This window comes from Corylus avellana, chromosome ca3 (genome assembly GCF_901000735.1).
Source record: "Corylus avellana chromosome ca3, CavTom2PMs-1.0".
In the NCBI taxonomy this organism is placed as follows: Eukaryota; Viridiplantae; Streptophyta; class Magnoliopsida; order Fagales; family Betulaceae; genus Corylus; species Corylus avellana.
In genome coordinates, this window is record NC_081543.1 from 2,975,669 (window position 1) to 2,990,144 (window position 14,476).

At 37.3% G+C, this 14,476-nt stretch overlaps 2 protein-coding genes across 2 annotated transcripts; one reads left to right on the forward strand and one right to left on the reverse strand.

Moving 5' to 3' along the window:
* Nucleotides 1–831: 831 nt before the first annotated feature.
* Nucleotides 832–4,093, forward strand: LOC132173716 (protein NRT1/ PTR FAMILY 2.11-like). Its single transcript, XM_059585298.1, has 4 exons — nucleotides 832–1,312; nucleotides 1,425–1,642; nucleotides 2,028–2,587; nucleotides 2,802–4,093. The coding sequence occupies exons 1-4, from the start codon at nucleotides 1,207–1,209 to the stop codon at nucleotides 3,700–3,702; spliced, it is 1,785 nt and encodes a 594-aa protein (XP_059441281.1). The 5' UTR covers nucleotides 832–1,206; the 3' UTR covers nucleotides 3,703–4,093.
* Nucleotides 4,094–7,011: 2,918 nt separating this feature from the next.
* Nucleotides 7,012–13,847, reverse strand: LOC132173715 (ATPase 11, plasma membrane-type). Its single transcript, XM_059585297.1, has 21 exons — nucleotides 13,424–13,847; nucleotides 13,190–13,309; nucleotides 12,997–13,095; nucleotides 12,779–12,916; nucleotides 12,455–12,589; nucleotides 12,191–12,370; nucleotides 11,881–12,087; nucleotides 11,681–11,800; nucleotides 11,454–11,573; nucleotides 11,147–11,269; nucleotides 10,954–11,058; nucleotides 10,661–10,805; nucleotides 10,028–10,192; nucleotides 9,668–9,906; nucleotides 9,396–9,428; nucleotides 9,169–9,250; nucleotides 8,597–8,757; nucleotides 8,210–8,395; nucleotides 7,941–8,123; nucleotides 7,679–7,857; nucleotides 7,012–7,470 (listed from the first exon to the last, which is right to left on the reverse strand). The coding sequence occupies exons 1-21, from the start codon at nucleotides 13,475–13,477 to the stop codon at nucleotides 7,374–7,376; spliced, it is 2,871 nt and encodes a 956-aa protein (XP_059441280.1). The 5' UTR covers nucleotides 13,478–13,847; the 3' UTR covers nucleotides 7,012–7,373.
* Between the last annotated feature and the right edge of the window lie 629 nt (nucleotides 13,848–14,476).

A 14,476-nucleotide genomic window follows, 5' to 3' on the forward strand; every position in this document is an offset into this window, starting at 1 on the left:
ATTAACCATGGTTTTGATTTTTTTTTTTTTAACATGTCCGCACAAGAGGGGGGAGTGGGCTATGATTTTGATCTTGTGTTGGTACCTAACTTCTTCTTACTTACAAGAGACGATAATGCTACTTTTCACACCTCACCTACTTCACGTCGGATAACTTTTTTACTTCTTTTTTTTTTTTTTATGTGACTAATATAAAAAAATAATAATAATAATAAAAACAATTTAAAACACTTACGTGTTGAAATATGAAATATGTTTGATAAGTAAGTGTAAAGAATATCATAACTGCGAAGACAAAATCATTATAGAATTGGTTCAAATCATTGCAAATGAAGATTAAGAATCAACCGCTAAGAGAAAAAGAAAAGAAAAAAATAAAATAAAATAAAAAACAGAATAAAAACACTTCAGTCTGCAATAATTTGGCCCTTGATGTAAGTATCCCAGCTACCAGTCTGATTTGGGGCTCTTGACTATCTGTTTTGCAAAAAGCCATTGGCCTTTTTGAACAAACTTTTATTCCTGGACAGCGAGCCAGAAATTCTAGCAGCTTTAGAATTGGACGGTTCCTTTAAGCAAAAAAAATCAGGAAATGGATGGGACCAACTCTGGCTTAGCTCAACCAAGAGACGTACGCAATCTTCCACACACAATAATGAGCTCTTCAAAGACCAAATTGACCGGTTGCAATGTACACACCAGAGATGTTATAGAAGGATTGAGATCCCTTGTTTACAAGGTTGTTTGTATTTTACAGAGACTTCGAGTGACGAGGAAACTTTCTTTTCTTTTTTGTTTTTTGTTTTTGTGCGTGCGTGTGATTTGGTTTCATTTTCTTTTGACTTTTTATTGTGAAACCAAGTTTAATTACCCCAGGATGTTTCAACTGCTCACGGACCGCTTTGTTTTCCAGTGGACTTGTGTCAGGAATGACGACTTACAAGTTGCAACTCATTTGCATTCACATTTACATTCAACACATTCATAGAAACTGGCCTTTTGAGAGTGAGAGAGAGAGAGAGAGAGAGGACTAGAGGGCTCAATCAGGAGCAGACAAAGAAAAAAAATGTAGGTGTGAAAGGTTGTGAAGGAGTAGAATTCCACCTTTCAATTATAGCATAGTTCCTGATGTACACTTGTATAGATTAGTTGCTATATATAACTCATCTTACATAGCAGAGAGCAAGAGAGAAAGAGAGAGAGACCATGGAGAAAAATGATAGAGGAACCATGGAGAACAATGAGAAAGCTGTTACAACTGAAGAGACAAAGATTAACTACAGAGGATGGAAATCCATGCCATTTATCATAGGTGAGTAAGAGGGGGGATCAAGCTTGTCTTCTCTAATCTTTTTCTTTATTTTTTCTCATTTGGGTGTTTTTTTATCCTTACTTCTGAGTGACCCATTTGCATGGCATTTCAGGTAATGAAACTTTTGAGAAACTTGGAGCCATTGGCACCTTGTCCAACCTCTTGATCTATCTTACTGGTGTCTTCAACATGAAGAGTATTACAGCTGCACTTATCATCAACATCTTCAATGGTACCACCAACTTTGCCACCTTGCTTGGAGCTTTCATTTCTGACACTTACTTTGGCCGCTACAAGACTTTGGGACTTGCAACAATCGCCTCATTTATGGTACTAATACTACTACCAACTTTCATGCTCAAATTTTTCATCAAGTATGCATCCAGTAAGGAATGACATTAGTGTGCAAACAAATTTGCTCTTAGTTTGCTTCATACAAATCACGATTATATCATATCTTGCATCACCTGCAACCATATGAGAAATTTATGTATCGACGGATCTTGTTCGTATGAGTGTGTCTGGATTCTTCCTGAAGTTAGTTTCTGTTTCTTGTTTGTATCTTGTTGGCTCAATGGTCATGTATCTGTATATATAAGGAACTCTGTATATTAATACAATCAGATGAAGATATTCTCTTCCCCCATATTTCTTTCTCTCTTCTGCAAAATCTGATATGATGCATCTGATGCCTGATTTGTCTATTTCTGTAAAGGGATTGCTTGCAATACAACTAACAGCGGCAATCAAGAAGCTGCATCCACCCCACTGTGGATCAGGACAGAATGACACTTGCACAGGGCCAACAACAGGGCAAATGGCATTTTTGCTGACTGGTTTTGGAATGCTAATAGTAGGAGCTGCTGGCATCCGGCCATGCAACTTGGCCTTTGGAGCAAACCAGTTCAACCCTGAGACAGAATCTGGGAAGAAGGGAATCAATAGCTTTTTCAATTGGTACTTCTTCACTTATACTTTTGCCCAGTTGGTATCCTTGACCCTCATTGTGTATGTGCAGTCCAATGTGAGCTGGGCTATAGGTTTAGGAATCCCAGCAATTCTGATGCTCATCTCATGTGCACTCTTTTTCATGGGTTCAAAAATGTATGTGAAAGTGAAAGCCACAGGTAGCCCTGTGACTAGTGTGGCACAGGTCATAGTGGTTGCTACTAAGAAAAGGCAGTTAAAGCTACCAGAACAACCATGGCTTTCCCTCTTCAAATATATGCCTCCTAGTTCTATCAACTCCAAGCTTCCTTACTCGGACCAATTCAGGTAACCCATTTTAACAAGAGGAATGTTATTTAATAGATTGTTATATGATTGAGATGACGTGATGTGACAATAAAAATCAGCTCACTATCATGTTATCTCAATTGTATGACAATTATTAAATAACATTACACTTCTAAGAATTGTGCAATTTGATTATCAAATGGGGGCCAATTTGGTGTTAAATTTGAACCAACCAAAATGATTATGTTGGCAGATTCCTGGATAAAGCAGCAATCGTGACTCCCCAAGACCAAATAAACCCAGATGGATCAGCAACTGATCCATGGAAACTTTGCTCCATGCAGCAAGTGGAAGAAGTGAAATGCTTGCTGAGAGTGATTCCTATATGGGTTGCAGCCATCTTATACCATCTTGTTATAGTCCAACAGAATACATATGCAGTTTTCCAAGCCGTTCAATCTAACAGACAACTAGGAAATATCAACTTCAAGATCCCACCTGCATCATACATTGTCTTCATGATGCTGAGCTTGACCATATGGATACCCATCTACGACAGAATACTTGTCCCATTCCTTCAAAGGATCACCGGAAAAGAAGGCGGCATCACAATCCTCCAGAGGATGGGCATTGGCATATTTATCTCCATACTCACAATGCTGGTATCTGCCCTGGTGGAAGAGCGTCGAAGGACCATAGCTCTAACCAGGCCAAATATGGGGATTGCACCAAGAAGAGGTGCCATTTCCTCCATGCCAGGTCTATGGTTGATTCCTCAACTCATGCTAGCAGGACTAGTTGAAGCATTTGCTAGTGTTGCCCAAGTTGAGTTCTACTACAAGCAATTCCCCGAGAACATGAGAAGCATTGGCGGGTCTCTTTTATATTGTGGCATGGGATTTTCAAGTTATTTGAGTAGTTTCATGATATCAATAATTCATAGAACAACAGAGGGTGCTGCAAGTGGAAATTGGTTGCCAGAAGATCTTAACAAGGGAAGATTGGATTACTTCTATTACACAATTGCTGCTATAGAGGTCTTGAACTTCTGCTACTTTCTAGTTTGTGCAAAGTGGTACAAGTACAAAGGGACTTGCAAGGATACCCTCCAAGACAACCTAGGATCAATACAACTGGAAAAGACTGCTGTCTGATTATCAAGTTCGTAGGTAATCACATTTATTGCAGGCTAAGTAATGCTATTTAGTAAACTTCTACATAACTGCCATACAACTAGACGATGACATGACTCTTTTACTGTTGATCCGATGTATGACAGTTGTACAGGAGTTTACGAAATAGAATTACTCATTGCATTTATACACTATCTAAAATAATGTTTCCTTGGCATTTGGAGGCAGCATGATGTTGCATCAGGTAGGAACTTTATGTAGGATCAAACCAGTAGGATATGAATTGCCCTTCTCTATTGAAGAGAGAGCTTACATGTGTAAAACAGGATGTGTAACATAGATGGGAAAACATGGCAGCAAATGTAACTCTCTCTTATAAAAACCTAATCAGGAATGATGTCTTTTTCTTTTTCTTACAAAAACCTAATCACCATACTACAATATAACTATGTAAACTTTCCTCAATAGCTTCTCCTTCTGCCAATACCAATACAATTGATCTTTGCATAACATGACCTGATTTGAACGTGCAGCTTTTTTTTTTAATAGATTGAGTAAGAACAAAATACAAACAATCTGCACATGTACAAAAACAGAAAATTACAAGATCCATAGTACAAAGACCAAAAAGAAAATTCAATCTTGACAACAATCCAGTCATAGCTATAGATGGGATTCTCAAAGGCAGAGAAGGCAATAAGGAAAGCTGCCAGTGAAGCTTATTGTAGCGGCCTATGGCGGACGGTGTTGATATCAATAAAGAAAACTCATTTAACTTAACTCAGTTGAGGAGACTAAGAGGAAGTTGATAATGGCGGATGACATATCATCTGAGGCGGTGAGGCAAAAAACCACTAAAATCGAATATTTTTTAGGTGTAGATCCAAATCTGAAATTTTTGGTAGACCAAAAGAGTTCTACATAGGAGAGCAATGATGGAGATGTGCTGCAAGAGATTAAAAGGAGCGGCAGCACGTGTAGCCCAAGTGCGCCACAATGGCGTGAGGGGTGCACTCTTAAGTAAGGGGGCTGGTGAATAGTTGAGCGGTGGCCGACAATAGAGGAAGTGTGTGTGGGGGGTGGGGATTGTGGGTTTTCAATAGATCTCCCATCTAATGACCCAAACAAAATATTAGAAAAACTAAAGAAAGAAGAAGAAAAAAAAAAAAATAACAAAGAGAAGATGGAGATTATGAGTGCATCAAGGCTCCAGCAACCTGACTGAGATATGAAGGATGGGGGGAAGTTTTTTTTTTTTCTTGTGGGAGAGAGAGAGTGTGTTATAGAATTTGCATTGCAATATTTAGAATGCAAATCAAAGTTTCGAAATTCCATACATTAGGCTTGAAATGGAATTTTCATCCCCTACAATCCCCTGCCTAAAGTACAAAAAATATAAATAATTATAAAGAGACGGTAAAAAGAATTTATGTCTGAACAAGGAGTTCGTCTGCCTTAGCAACTCGCTTGAAGAGTAAGTCTCTTGTCCTAGCAACTTGTTCGGGCAAGGGGGCATCAAGTCACTTTCATAGCCCCCTGTCCGATTCTAAGGGCATGGAAATTTCAAAAACCTCAATTGTAAGGGATTCCCATCCAATGAAATAAGACAAAACTATAATCAATTGAGACTTGATTTTGTCAATGTCACGGATATTATTGCAGATCACACAAGAGAAATGCTGAACTTTAAACTTATCAGTTCACTATCAATATGTCAAGATCCAACACCTATTCCAAGTGCAAACATCGACTGCAAGTGAAGATTTAGAATATAGCAGTACAACCACACCAGGAAAGTTTCTAGGAAAAGTCCAATTTTTTCTTTTTAAAAAAAAAAAGTCTAGGAGGAAAAGCATGATACGTCTTTGATTCCTTTCAGAAAAAATCAAAGTGTATTGTCATATCATGCAATAAATCATTGGACCTTTTGTGCTCATTCCTTACTGGAACTCTAAACCCATCTTGCAAAACCTACTCTACCAACAATGTATCAACAATGTGGCTCAAGTCTACACCACATCTTTTATAATCTTTTAAGTTTTAATGGTTTAGATATAATTCATATTTGTCGTAAAACAAATATATATATATATATAGTAGTATTAAATTTGAATAGTTGAAAAACTAAACCAAATCCATTTCAAGGCCCAATTTTTAAAGCCAAGCTTGTTTAAGCTTATTAAACTTGTGAGCAAATTAAGAAATGAATCATCAAAGAGATGGAATAAATCATTGAAATTATCAATGAAACTTCTTTACATAATCCCCCGTATGAAAGAAGAAGAGCTTACCTTAATCTTACAAATATTCTTTTTAAAGATCATATAAAAGTAATAGATGATTGGACTCGATCTTAATTTGTCCATTATAACAAATAACCATAAAAAATTCTTGGACAAAAGAAAATGTTCATGACTATCTCCTTGAAAACTACACTTCAAGGAGACACCTTGTAGTGGTTAATGCAATAGGAAAGATCATAAGAAAGGTAAGCAACAAATAATTCCTTTACTTTATAATTTCCAAAATTTAAAAGATATCCTAAGAAATTGATATTATCATTGATACCACTTACCAGCGTTATAAACACTAGTTGCAGATTTCCTCATCAAGAAGAAGAATGAGCAAAAATTTGAAAGAATTTGGGCCTTGTTTGGGAATAGACATTATAAGTGGGTTTTAGTTTAAAAGTGATTGATGTGAAATAAACTATAAGGCGATAAGAGTTTTGAATTTTTTTAGTTTGAAAAAGTAAAAATGTTTTGTTTTGTAATAATTTTTTTATTTGAGTGATAATAAAAAGTGATTGATGTAATATAAAAAATAAGAATGTTGGGGAGTTAAAAAAATGTAAGAATTTGGCCTGTCCTTTGCCAAACAAGGCCTTGAGTTTTAATGTGCAAGAAAGTGATAAGCTCTTGTACAATGTTATTGTAGCAATCAAAAAAAAGAGTTACTGTGCATCAGCACCGACATCAAATTCGTGCATCAACGCAATTCAAGAGGTTGACCCCTAAACTAAGAATTAGGATCCTCTCCAGTTCATTTAAACTGAAAAATATTCAGTTAGTCTTATTGAAATAGTATTTTTGTCCCCTCAAAAAATAAAAAGACAAAAATACCCCTTAAATACTCACCAGTTTAGATCATGTTCCAAACTGCGCAGGGACAAACATGTTTTTACATGGATGTACATATATAATCATCACTTTTCGAAGAATCACAAGCATCATAATCACCACTACAATGGTAAGCAGCCAAGCAGCTGAAACTTGAAGGTACCAAGTTAATTATTATCTAACTAGCAAGAGTTTGCAAGTGATAGCAGGATAAAGGTCAAAAGGACAAAACCCTTTATACTTTTTTGTTCTTTATTTTGATGATGCGAATCAAAAAGGACAAACCTTACTGTTATGAACACACTATGACATTGATACTATAAGCGTTCATGGGCACCACAAGAGGTTATTATACATCTGAGAGGTGTCCAAAAACACAAGGGGAAAAAAAAAAGTAGATAAGATCTGCACTCAGCATCTATAACTGCTGAAAATGGACATTATAGTATCTCATATTAAAACGATTGTTTGGAGATAAAACTCACAACGGCATGTTGATTACATGCCCTTTTCTCTCATCGATAGTAGGAGCATCTTTAGGAAGTATTGGGAAAAGATGATAAATGCTCTCCCTCAGACTGTGTAGGCTTGCTGAATTGTGCCTATGTCAAGCCCCTTGAGTCTCACGACTGATTCCACGTGACCTTTCAGTGTAGTGAGTTCTCTCAACCTGCAAGAGGCCATGAGAATGAGAATAGAACAAATCACACAAGCAGAATTGAGTAAAACATGAACCAACATGATCAAAATAAAACTACACTAGTAACTGGCTTGACCAAACAGGGGAAAAAAAGGAACTCATTGAATATGTTGCAGTTATATAGGAATAATTTCAAAACACCCTCTATTTATAGTTATGCAGTATGACTCTTGCCTACCTTGCAATTTCAGCTCTTCTTTTGGCTTCTTCAGCCATTTGATTGAGTTCTGTGAAATGTGCTCGCTCGGTAAACATCTTGGTGTCAGGCGGCTGCAACCCGTGCAATGTTCTCTGTGCATGTGCCCATTGAAGCTCACGTTGTTCCTTCCCGAAGTCCTTTTGTCTTGTGAAAGCAATCTGCATGACAAAGAAATCAATCAAAAACAGCTAACAACGATACTATTAAATAAGGTGCTCCAGAAAACCAGTGCCATTCATACCCTCTGCTCAATAACAAGATCCCAAGCCCTCCCACTCAAAGTATAGCGGATGAGGAATTTTATGATATCAAGTGGGAAGTAGAATATTAAGTTATACAGCCAGATCACGCCAGCCCAACCCCATCCAATTCCTTCAATCGCAGCAAAGCTCCAACTTGCATAGACTGCAATCAAAGTGGCGATCTGCTTGCAATAAAGGATTGAGGATCAATTTTTCCTCTTAACTAATTGCAAAGAACCCAAGATGAAATGAAAGGTAGTTAGCTCACCAGCTGAGCAATAATGAAAGCTACCACAAGCAATAACCCAGGACGCTCAATGAAGGACCAACTTCGAGATCGTGTCACAAATATGAGGGCCTGACTAATGGTGCTCACTTGCAGATATATTGCTGAAGCAAGCTTTCGGAAGTCATCATGAGCTGTTTTCTCAAGGGATGACACCCCAAATGTTCGCTGAAAAAGTAACAGGCACAATATCAATTAGTATGTCATGACAATCACAAGTAACCGAAAGAAGCGCCAGGACAAATACGTGGGCATAAAAACACAATTCAGATGGACGCAAATAAGCAACCGAAAAGAAAATTTTAAACATATTTTCATCACAGGGTCAACCAAGGCCTGCTGCTTACAACTGAAGGTGGGCCATCTTACCGGGAAGAAGTCCGTCTTATATGCAGCCCAGAAAAATATGACTGTCATCATTGCCAAGTAACTACCAAGAACAATGCCAGTTGCAAAAATCTCAGCTAGTTTCCAACTATCTGGCAAAGGAGATGGTTTCACCCTATCTTTGGATATTGTCATGATAGTACCTAAAATGTCATAAAGCTAGTAAGTAACAAAACTTATGAGAAGTTGTAACCAGCATAAAACAATAGATAAAGATGAAAGGTTAGAACAAGAAAATATACAAAATTTAGAAGAGAAATTTAATTAATTAGCACAGAAGAAGAGTTTTCAGTACCATGACAATCAATTTACAACAGTAACACCAACAGAAAATGTTACACAAAGAAATATGGAGCTGACAAGAGATAGAACTTGCGATTTCTATTTGGTAAAATTTCAATTCTTACTAAACAAGATAGCTAACGGCCAATTTTTGAGCTATTTAGTTAAATGTTTAGTGTCTCAGATGTCATTATAAGTGCATGCACTGCATACAACACCCAAACGCAGAGCTATAGAGAGCAGATATTTTGCTTGAGAAAAGAAACCCATACCATCATTGAGAATGGCAATGATAAGCACCATGAAAGGTGGAAAGTCAAACTTCCATATGAGCGCAAGCAACATGAAGCCAAGCTGTTACCAAATCAAAGAAGCAGAACACATTTTGAGTGGAAAGTAACTCATTAAACTTTCTCATGTAATAAATAAACAAAAGAATTGCAAAGACTGCACATAGAAGATGCCACCTATGCTATAAAAATCAAAGAACACAGCTTACCACAATACGGATTGTAATGGAAACCGCATAAATCTGCCAAACATGAGACAAAATTAAGTAAATTGATAAGAATTATTACAAGAACTGCTATCAAAATAAATTTCTTATAATTTATTACCATAACTATTATCAAAATTTTATATATATAAAAAAAATAAAATAATAATAATAATAAATAAATAAATAAATAACTGATAATAACTATATGTTGATTGTTGACAATCACTGTAAAATTATAAGCATAATACATTGAAGTTGAAACCAATGCTTACTGTGTAATTTTTCATTCTCTGGAAGATTGCCCGACTGGTCAAAACAGCACTAATTATAACACTAAGACCAGGTTCTGTAAGGACAATGTCAGAAGCACTACGAGCTGCATCAGTTGCATCAGCAACTGCTATCCCAATGTCAGCTTTTTTTAGGGCAGGAGCATCATTCACTCCATCACCAGTCATGCCACAGATATGTTTCCTAGCTTGCAAACGCTTTACAATTTCATATTTGTGCTCTGACCAAAAAATATATAAAGCCAAACGATATAAGCAAGGTCAACATAAACTTGTGTTTGGGAAACAAGAGTGACAAATAAAATTGTTCGATACAACAAATATAATTCATATAAAACATACCAGGGAAAACACCAGCAAAGCCATCAGCTTTCTCTATCAGCTCATCAATCGGTAAAGATGCAATAGACTCATCCTTATTCTGTCCTAGCAAAGCAGATGAAGGATACATGTTAGTACCCATTCCCAGCCGACGTCCAGTTTCCTTTCCTATTGCAAGTTGATCACCTTAAAAAAAAAACAAAAGGGTCAGCAACATAAGCAAACTACTAAAAAAAGTATTGCTATAACTTGAACTGGGAGGGTGGTAAAAGGTTCAGAAAACAAGCGATGCAAGAGCAATATTGGGAAAGCTGATTGATAACATTATAGATGCATAAGACCAAAAGTCCATTTCTAACCCAATTCAGTAAATTAAAGGACAATAACTTACAAATATGGTATCATTAGCTCATATACAATGCTTTCCTCACTCACCAGAATTTGAACTTGTAGGTCGGGCTGGGTCCAAATATCAAAACTCAACCCATATTCAGAACCAGATTAAATGATGTCATGTGACTCTGAATTCTACGAGGGTTCCCTCATGTGCAATAGCATTTTATTATGCTTTTAAATTATTCTGGGCAGAGACAAAGTAGCTACTCAACTACCAAACTACAAGCATCCTGGTTTTCAACAGCCAATAGAACATACCCGTAATCATTTTCACACTCACTCCAAGATTTAAAGCCCTTCTTATTGTCTCCGCACTGTCATGCCTAGGTGGGTCAAAGAGAGGCAATAGACCAGTGAACTGCCACGGGCTTCCAGCACTCTCTTTCCTTCCATCTGGAACTTCCTGCATAAAATGGATAAATGGAAGAAATATTGCCGATATAAGGAGTGTTGGTAGTGAAAAAGTAAATATAACATAACAACAAAGCAGTGATAACCATCTTGTGTAATTTCCACAGGACTAGAAAAGAGAAAAACAGAAATCATGTTACCTGGTATGCTACAGCAAGAGATCGTAAGCCTCGCTCTGCAAACTTATCGATCACAGCATGAACTCTACGCTCAATGTCTGACTTATTATGGGCGAGGTTTAGAATCTGAAAATCATATTGCAGACAGGAAATTCCGATGAAATAGTGATAAACAAAGACCACCACATAGATAAAGGTAGGGAGGACAATTTACCTGTTCCGGTGCACCTTTGCTGACTCTGTGCATTTTACCATCTCGGTCAATATAAGTCAATGCTGTTCGCTTATCCGTAGGATTAAAAGGGAGGAAGTGTATTTCTTGAATGCCAGCACGTGCCTTTTGGTGGCAAGAAAGGAAAAAGAAAAGGAAGCAAAAACATAAATTAAGTGAACAAATGACTAACATAAAGAATTCTTCTCACAAAAACAAATCCTGATTTTATTCCAATAATCAAATGAAGCATGAGGAACTGCATAACTATCACAAAAAGAAGGAATAATCCCGACATCAATTAATTTACCTCCTTTGGATCAGCCAACATCCCAACTATAGCAGAATCTATTGCATCTTGATTCTCCACTCTAGAGGCTCGAGCTGCCATCAGAACTACGCTATCTGCATCTACTCCTTTCGCAAAAACCTGAAGAGTTAAATTCAGGCATGCATTTAAAAACAATATTTTTTTACATTGTTTCTGCAGGAAGAGAAACACCTGTAACCAACAAGCAGCAGCATCTACTAACTGACCTCAATAAGAGCCTTGTCAACACTAAGCTTGTTCAATGTCAAAGTTCCAGTCTTATCACTGCAAAGCACGTCCATGCCTGCCATCTCTTCAATTGCTGTCATCCTCTTTGTGATAGCTCCCTGTCATCATTTTTATCATTTACCATTATACACCATGAACAAATACCACTCAAATTGAGATCTAGAGGAACCCAACCAACCTGCTGAGCTAACCTATGAGAACCAATAGCCATTGTCACAGACAGAACTGTAGGCATGGCGATTGGAATTCCTCCAATGAGAAGCACGAGAAGATTGTCAATTCCAGGGCGGTACTTCCGGTCTTGAATGGGATACATAACAATAATTTCTATAACCATCCCCACAGCAATTGAACATATACAGAAGTTTCCAATTGCAGTCAAGACCTGCAAAACCACATAACACATATAAATTTGAAATATGAATCATGAAAGACACAACATAGTACTTAAGAATTAAAACAGAGATAGAGTATATCAATCTGCTTGCCTTTTGGAAGTGGCCCACTTGGTTGGTGGAATCAACAAGATGAGCAGCCTTCCCAAAGAATGTATGGACACCGGTGGCAATGACCACTGCTTCAATTTCTCCCTGCTTGCAAGTTGAACCAGAGTAAACACCGTCTCCAGGGCCTTTCGTGACCGGAAGGGACTCACCGGTAAGTGCAGACTGTGAAGCCCAAAACAGAAAGTCAACCAATTTAACATAATTACATTAATATAGAATGCAAAACACTGAGAGCAGGAGACCGACCTGGTCAATTTTCAACGGATCTCCTTCAAGAAGACGAGCATCAGCGGGTATAATATCACCAAGTTTAATACTGACAACATCACCGGGAACCAGAACCGCAGCATCATGCTCACTCCATCTTCCATCTCGAAGAACCTTTATAACAAATGCATCAGAATTGAAACCAACGTAGGAATTTCAGCATTACCCAAATAGAAACAAAATGATAACTCCCCAAATTACAATCACTCTTAAATAATCAACACCTAAATAAGACTAGTCTCGCAAACCAGGTTTAAATATTACTAATTTGCAACAGAAGAACAAGTTGCCAGAACCTGATACCTTGGCTTTTGGAGCGAGACGAGCCATGAGAGCGGCCGCGGCATTACCCGCATTATTTTCCTCAATAAAACTAATAGTTGAGTTGATGAAAAGTAGAACTATAATGCCCACAAAGTCTTGCCAGTCCGGGGGCTTTCCCTGCAGAAATTTAACGTGTAACGCGACCCAGGAATTCTCAAAGAAGTAGCAACAAAGAACCAGAAAAGCTGAGTACTCACTCCTCCATTCGCAAGCGCAATTGCCATGATAGCAGCAGCTTCCATCACCCAAGACAGAGGGTTCCACATGAATCCCAAAAACTTCAAGAACTTGCTCTCCTGGAAAACACCCAGAAGACAACATTTTGAGAAAAATAAAAGGGCCAACTTCTGAATTAACCAAAGAACAAGAAATTATGACATGAAACAGTGCCTTTTTCTCTTCAAGCTTGTTGTGCCCGAAAATGGTCAGCCTCTCCTCAGCAGCCTCCGTAGTGAGACCCTCTCTGCTACATCTCAGATTCTCAAACACTTCCTCAATGGGAATGTTTTCCTACACTCACAAAGTCCAAAACTTTTAACCCAGAAGAACCATTTCCACAAACAAAAGCATAGAACAAACGGAATTAGCAACCAAAAAATGTTTCAAGAGGTTCAGATCTATTACCAAATCCACGGCTTCCTTCAACACAGCCTCCAAAACTTCAGACTTGTCCTCCATCTCTTCCTTTCTCTCTCACACACTCTCACACTCTTTAACTTTCTCTCACAACAGAACCACTCACAGATCAGAACTCATCAAACAGCCACCATAAAATGCAGAAAAATAAAAATAAAAACCCTCAAGAGTTTAACCAGAAACCAACCAACACCCAGTTGAAAAACCTGGTTTTGAACCCAAATTATGGCTTACAGACCAAAATGAGAACAACCCACCAACACTAAATCTTCAGGTAAACCAGGAAAAGGAACCGCTTATAGTAGTGGCAACCCAATCACAGTCGCAACCTTTTCTACTCACTTCGAGCAAATATCAAATAAGTCCCCATGGAAAAACCTCTTTTTATTTACTTTAGTAACCCCAAACTTGCAACGACGCTTTGTACCTTTCAGCGATTTCGTGCAAGTAGCTTGTCCCTTCAAAAATAAAAATTTTTTTAAAAAAAGTCATTTAATGGACTGGTTGAAACCTTGACAATTCTTTGATTTGTGATAAATAAATATATTATTTTATGGATGAGGACACCAGCCAAGGCCAATCAATCACCATAAAAACGCATCCCTTAATCTTTTTGTTATGAGGTTTTTTTCCTCAAAAAAAAAAAAAAGGATCTCTTTAATTCAGTTTATTAAAATGGTAGAATATCTGATTCTCCATATATTTTTAATAAAATTTTCATATTCATTATTAAAAATAAACATAAAAATCACTTCCTCTAAAGCAAATGTCAATTTAATGAACTGATTTAAATAATATTGTGTCTTTTTTTTATATCTAAAAGGTTTGCTTCTTAAACATGCCACCTTGTATGCTCATATCATTCCAAGTAGAAAAAATTTATTATACACGCTTACTTTTGCTCTGGCAAAGAGAAAAGCAAAGTCCATTTGGTTCACCAAACCCCTTCACCCAACATGCTTCCTTCCAATTAGGGTGCATTCTTGTTACAAACGAGTAGAAAAAACAACAAGACAGCTTACCATTTTTCTATTTTATTTT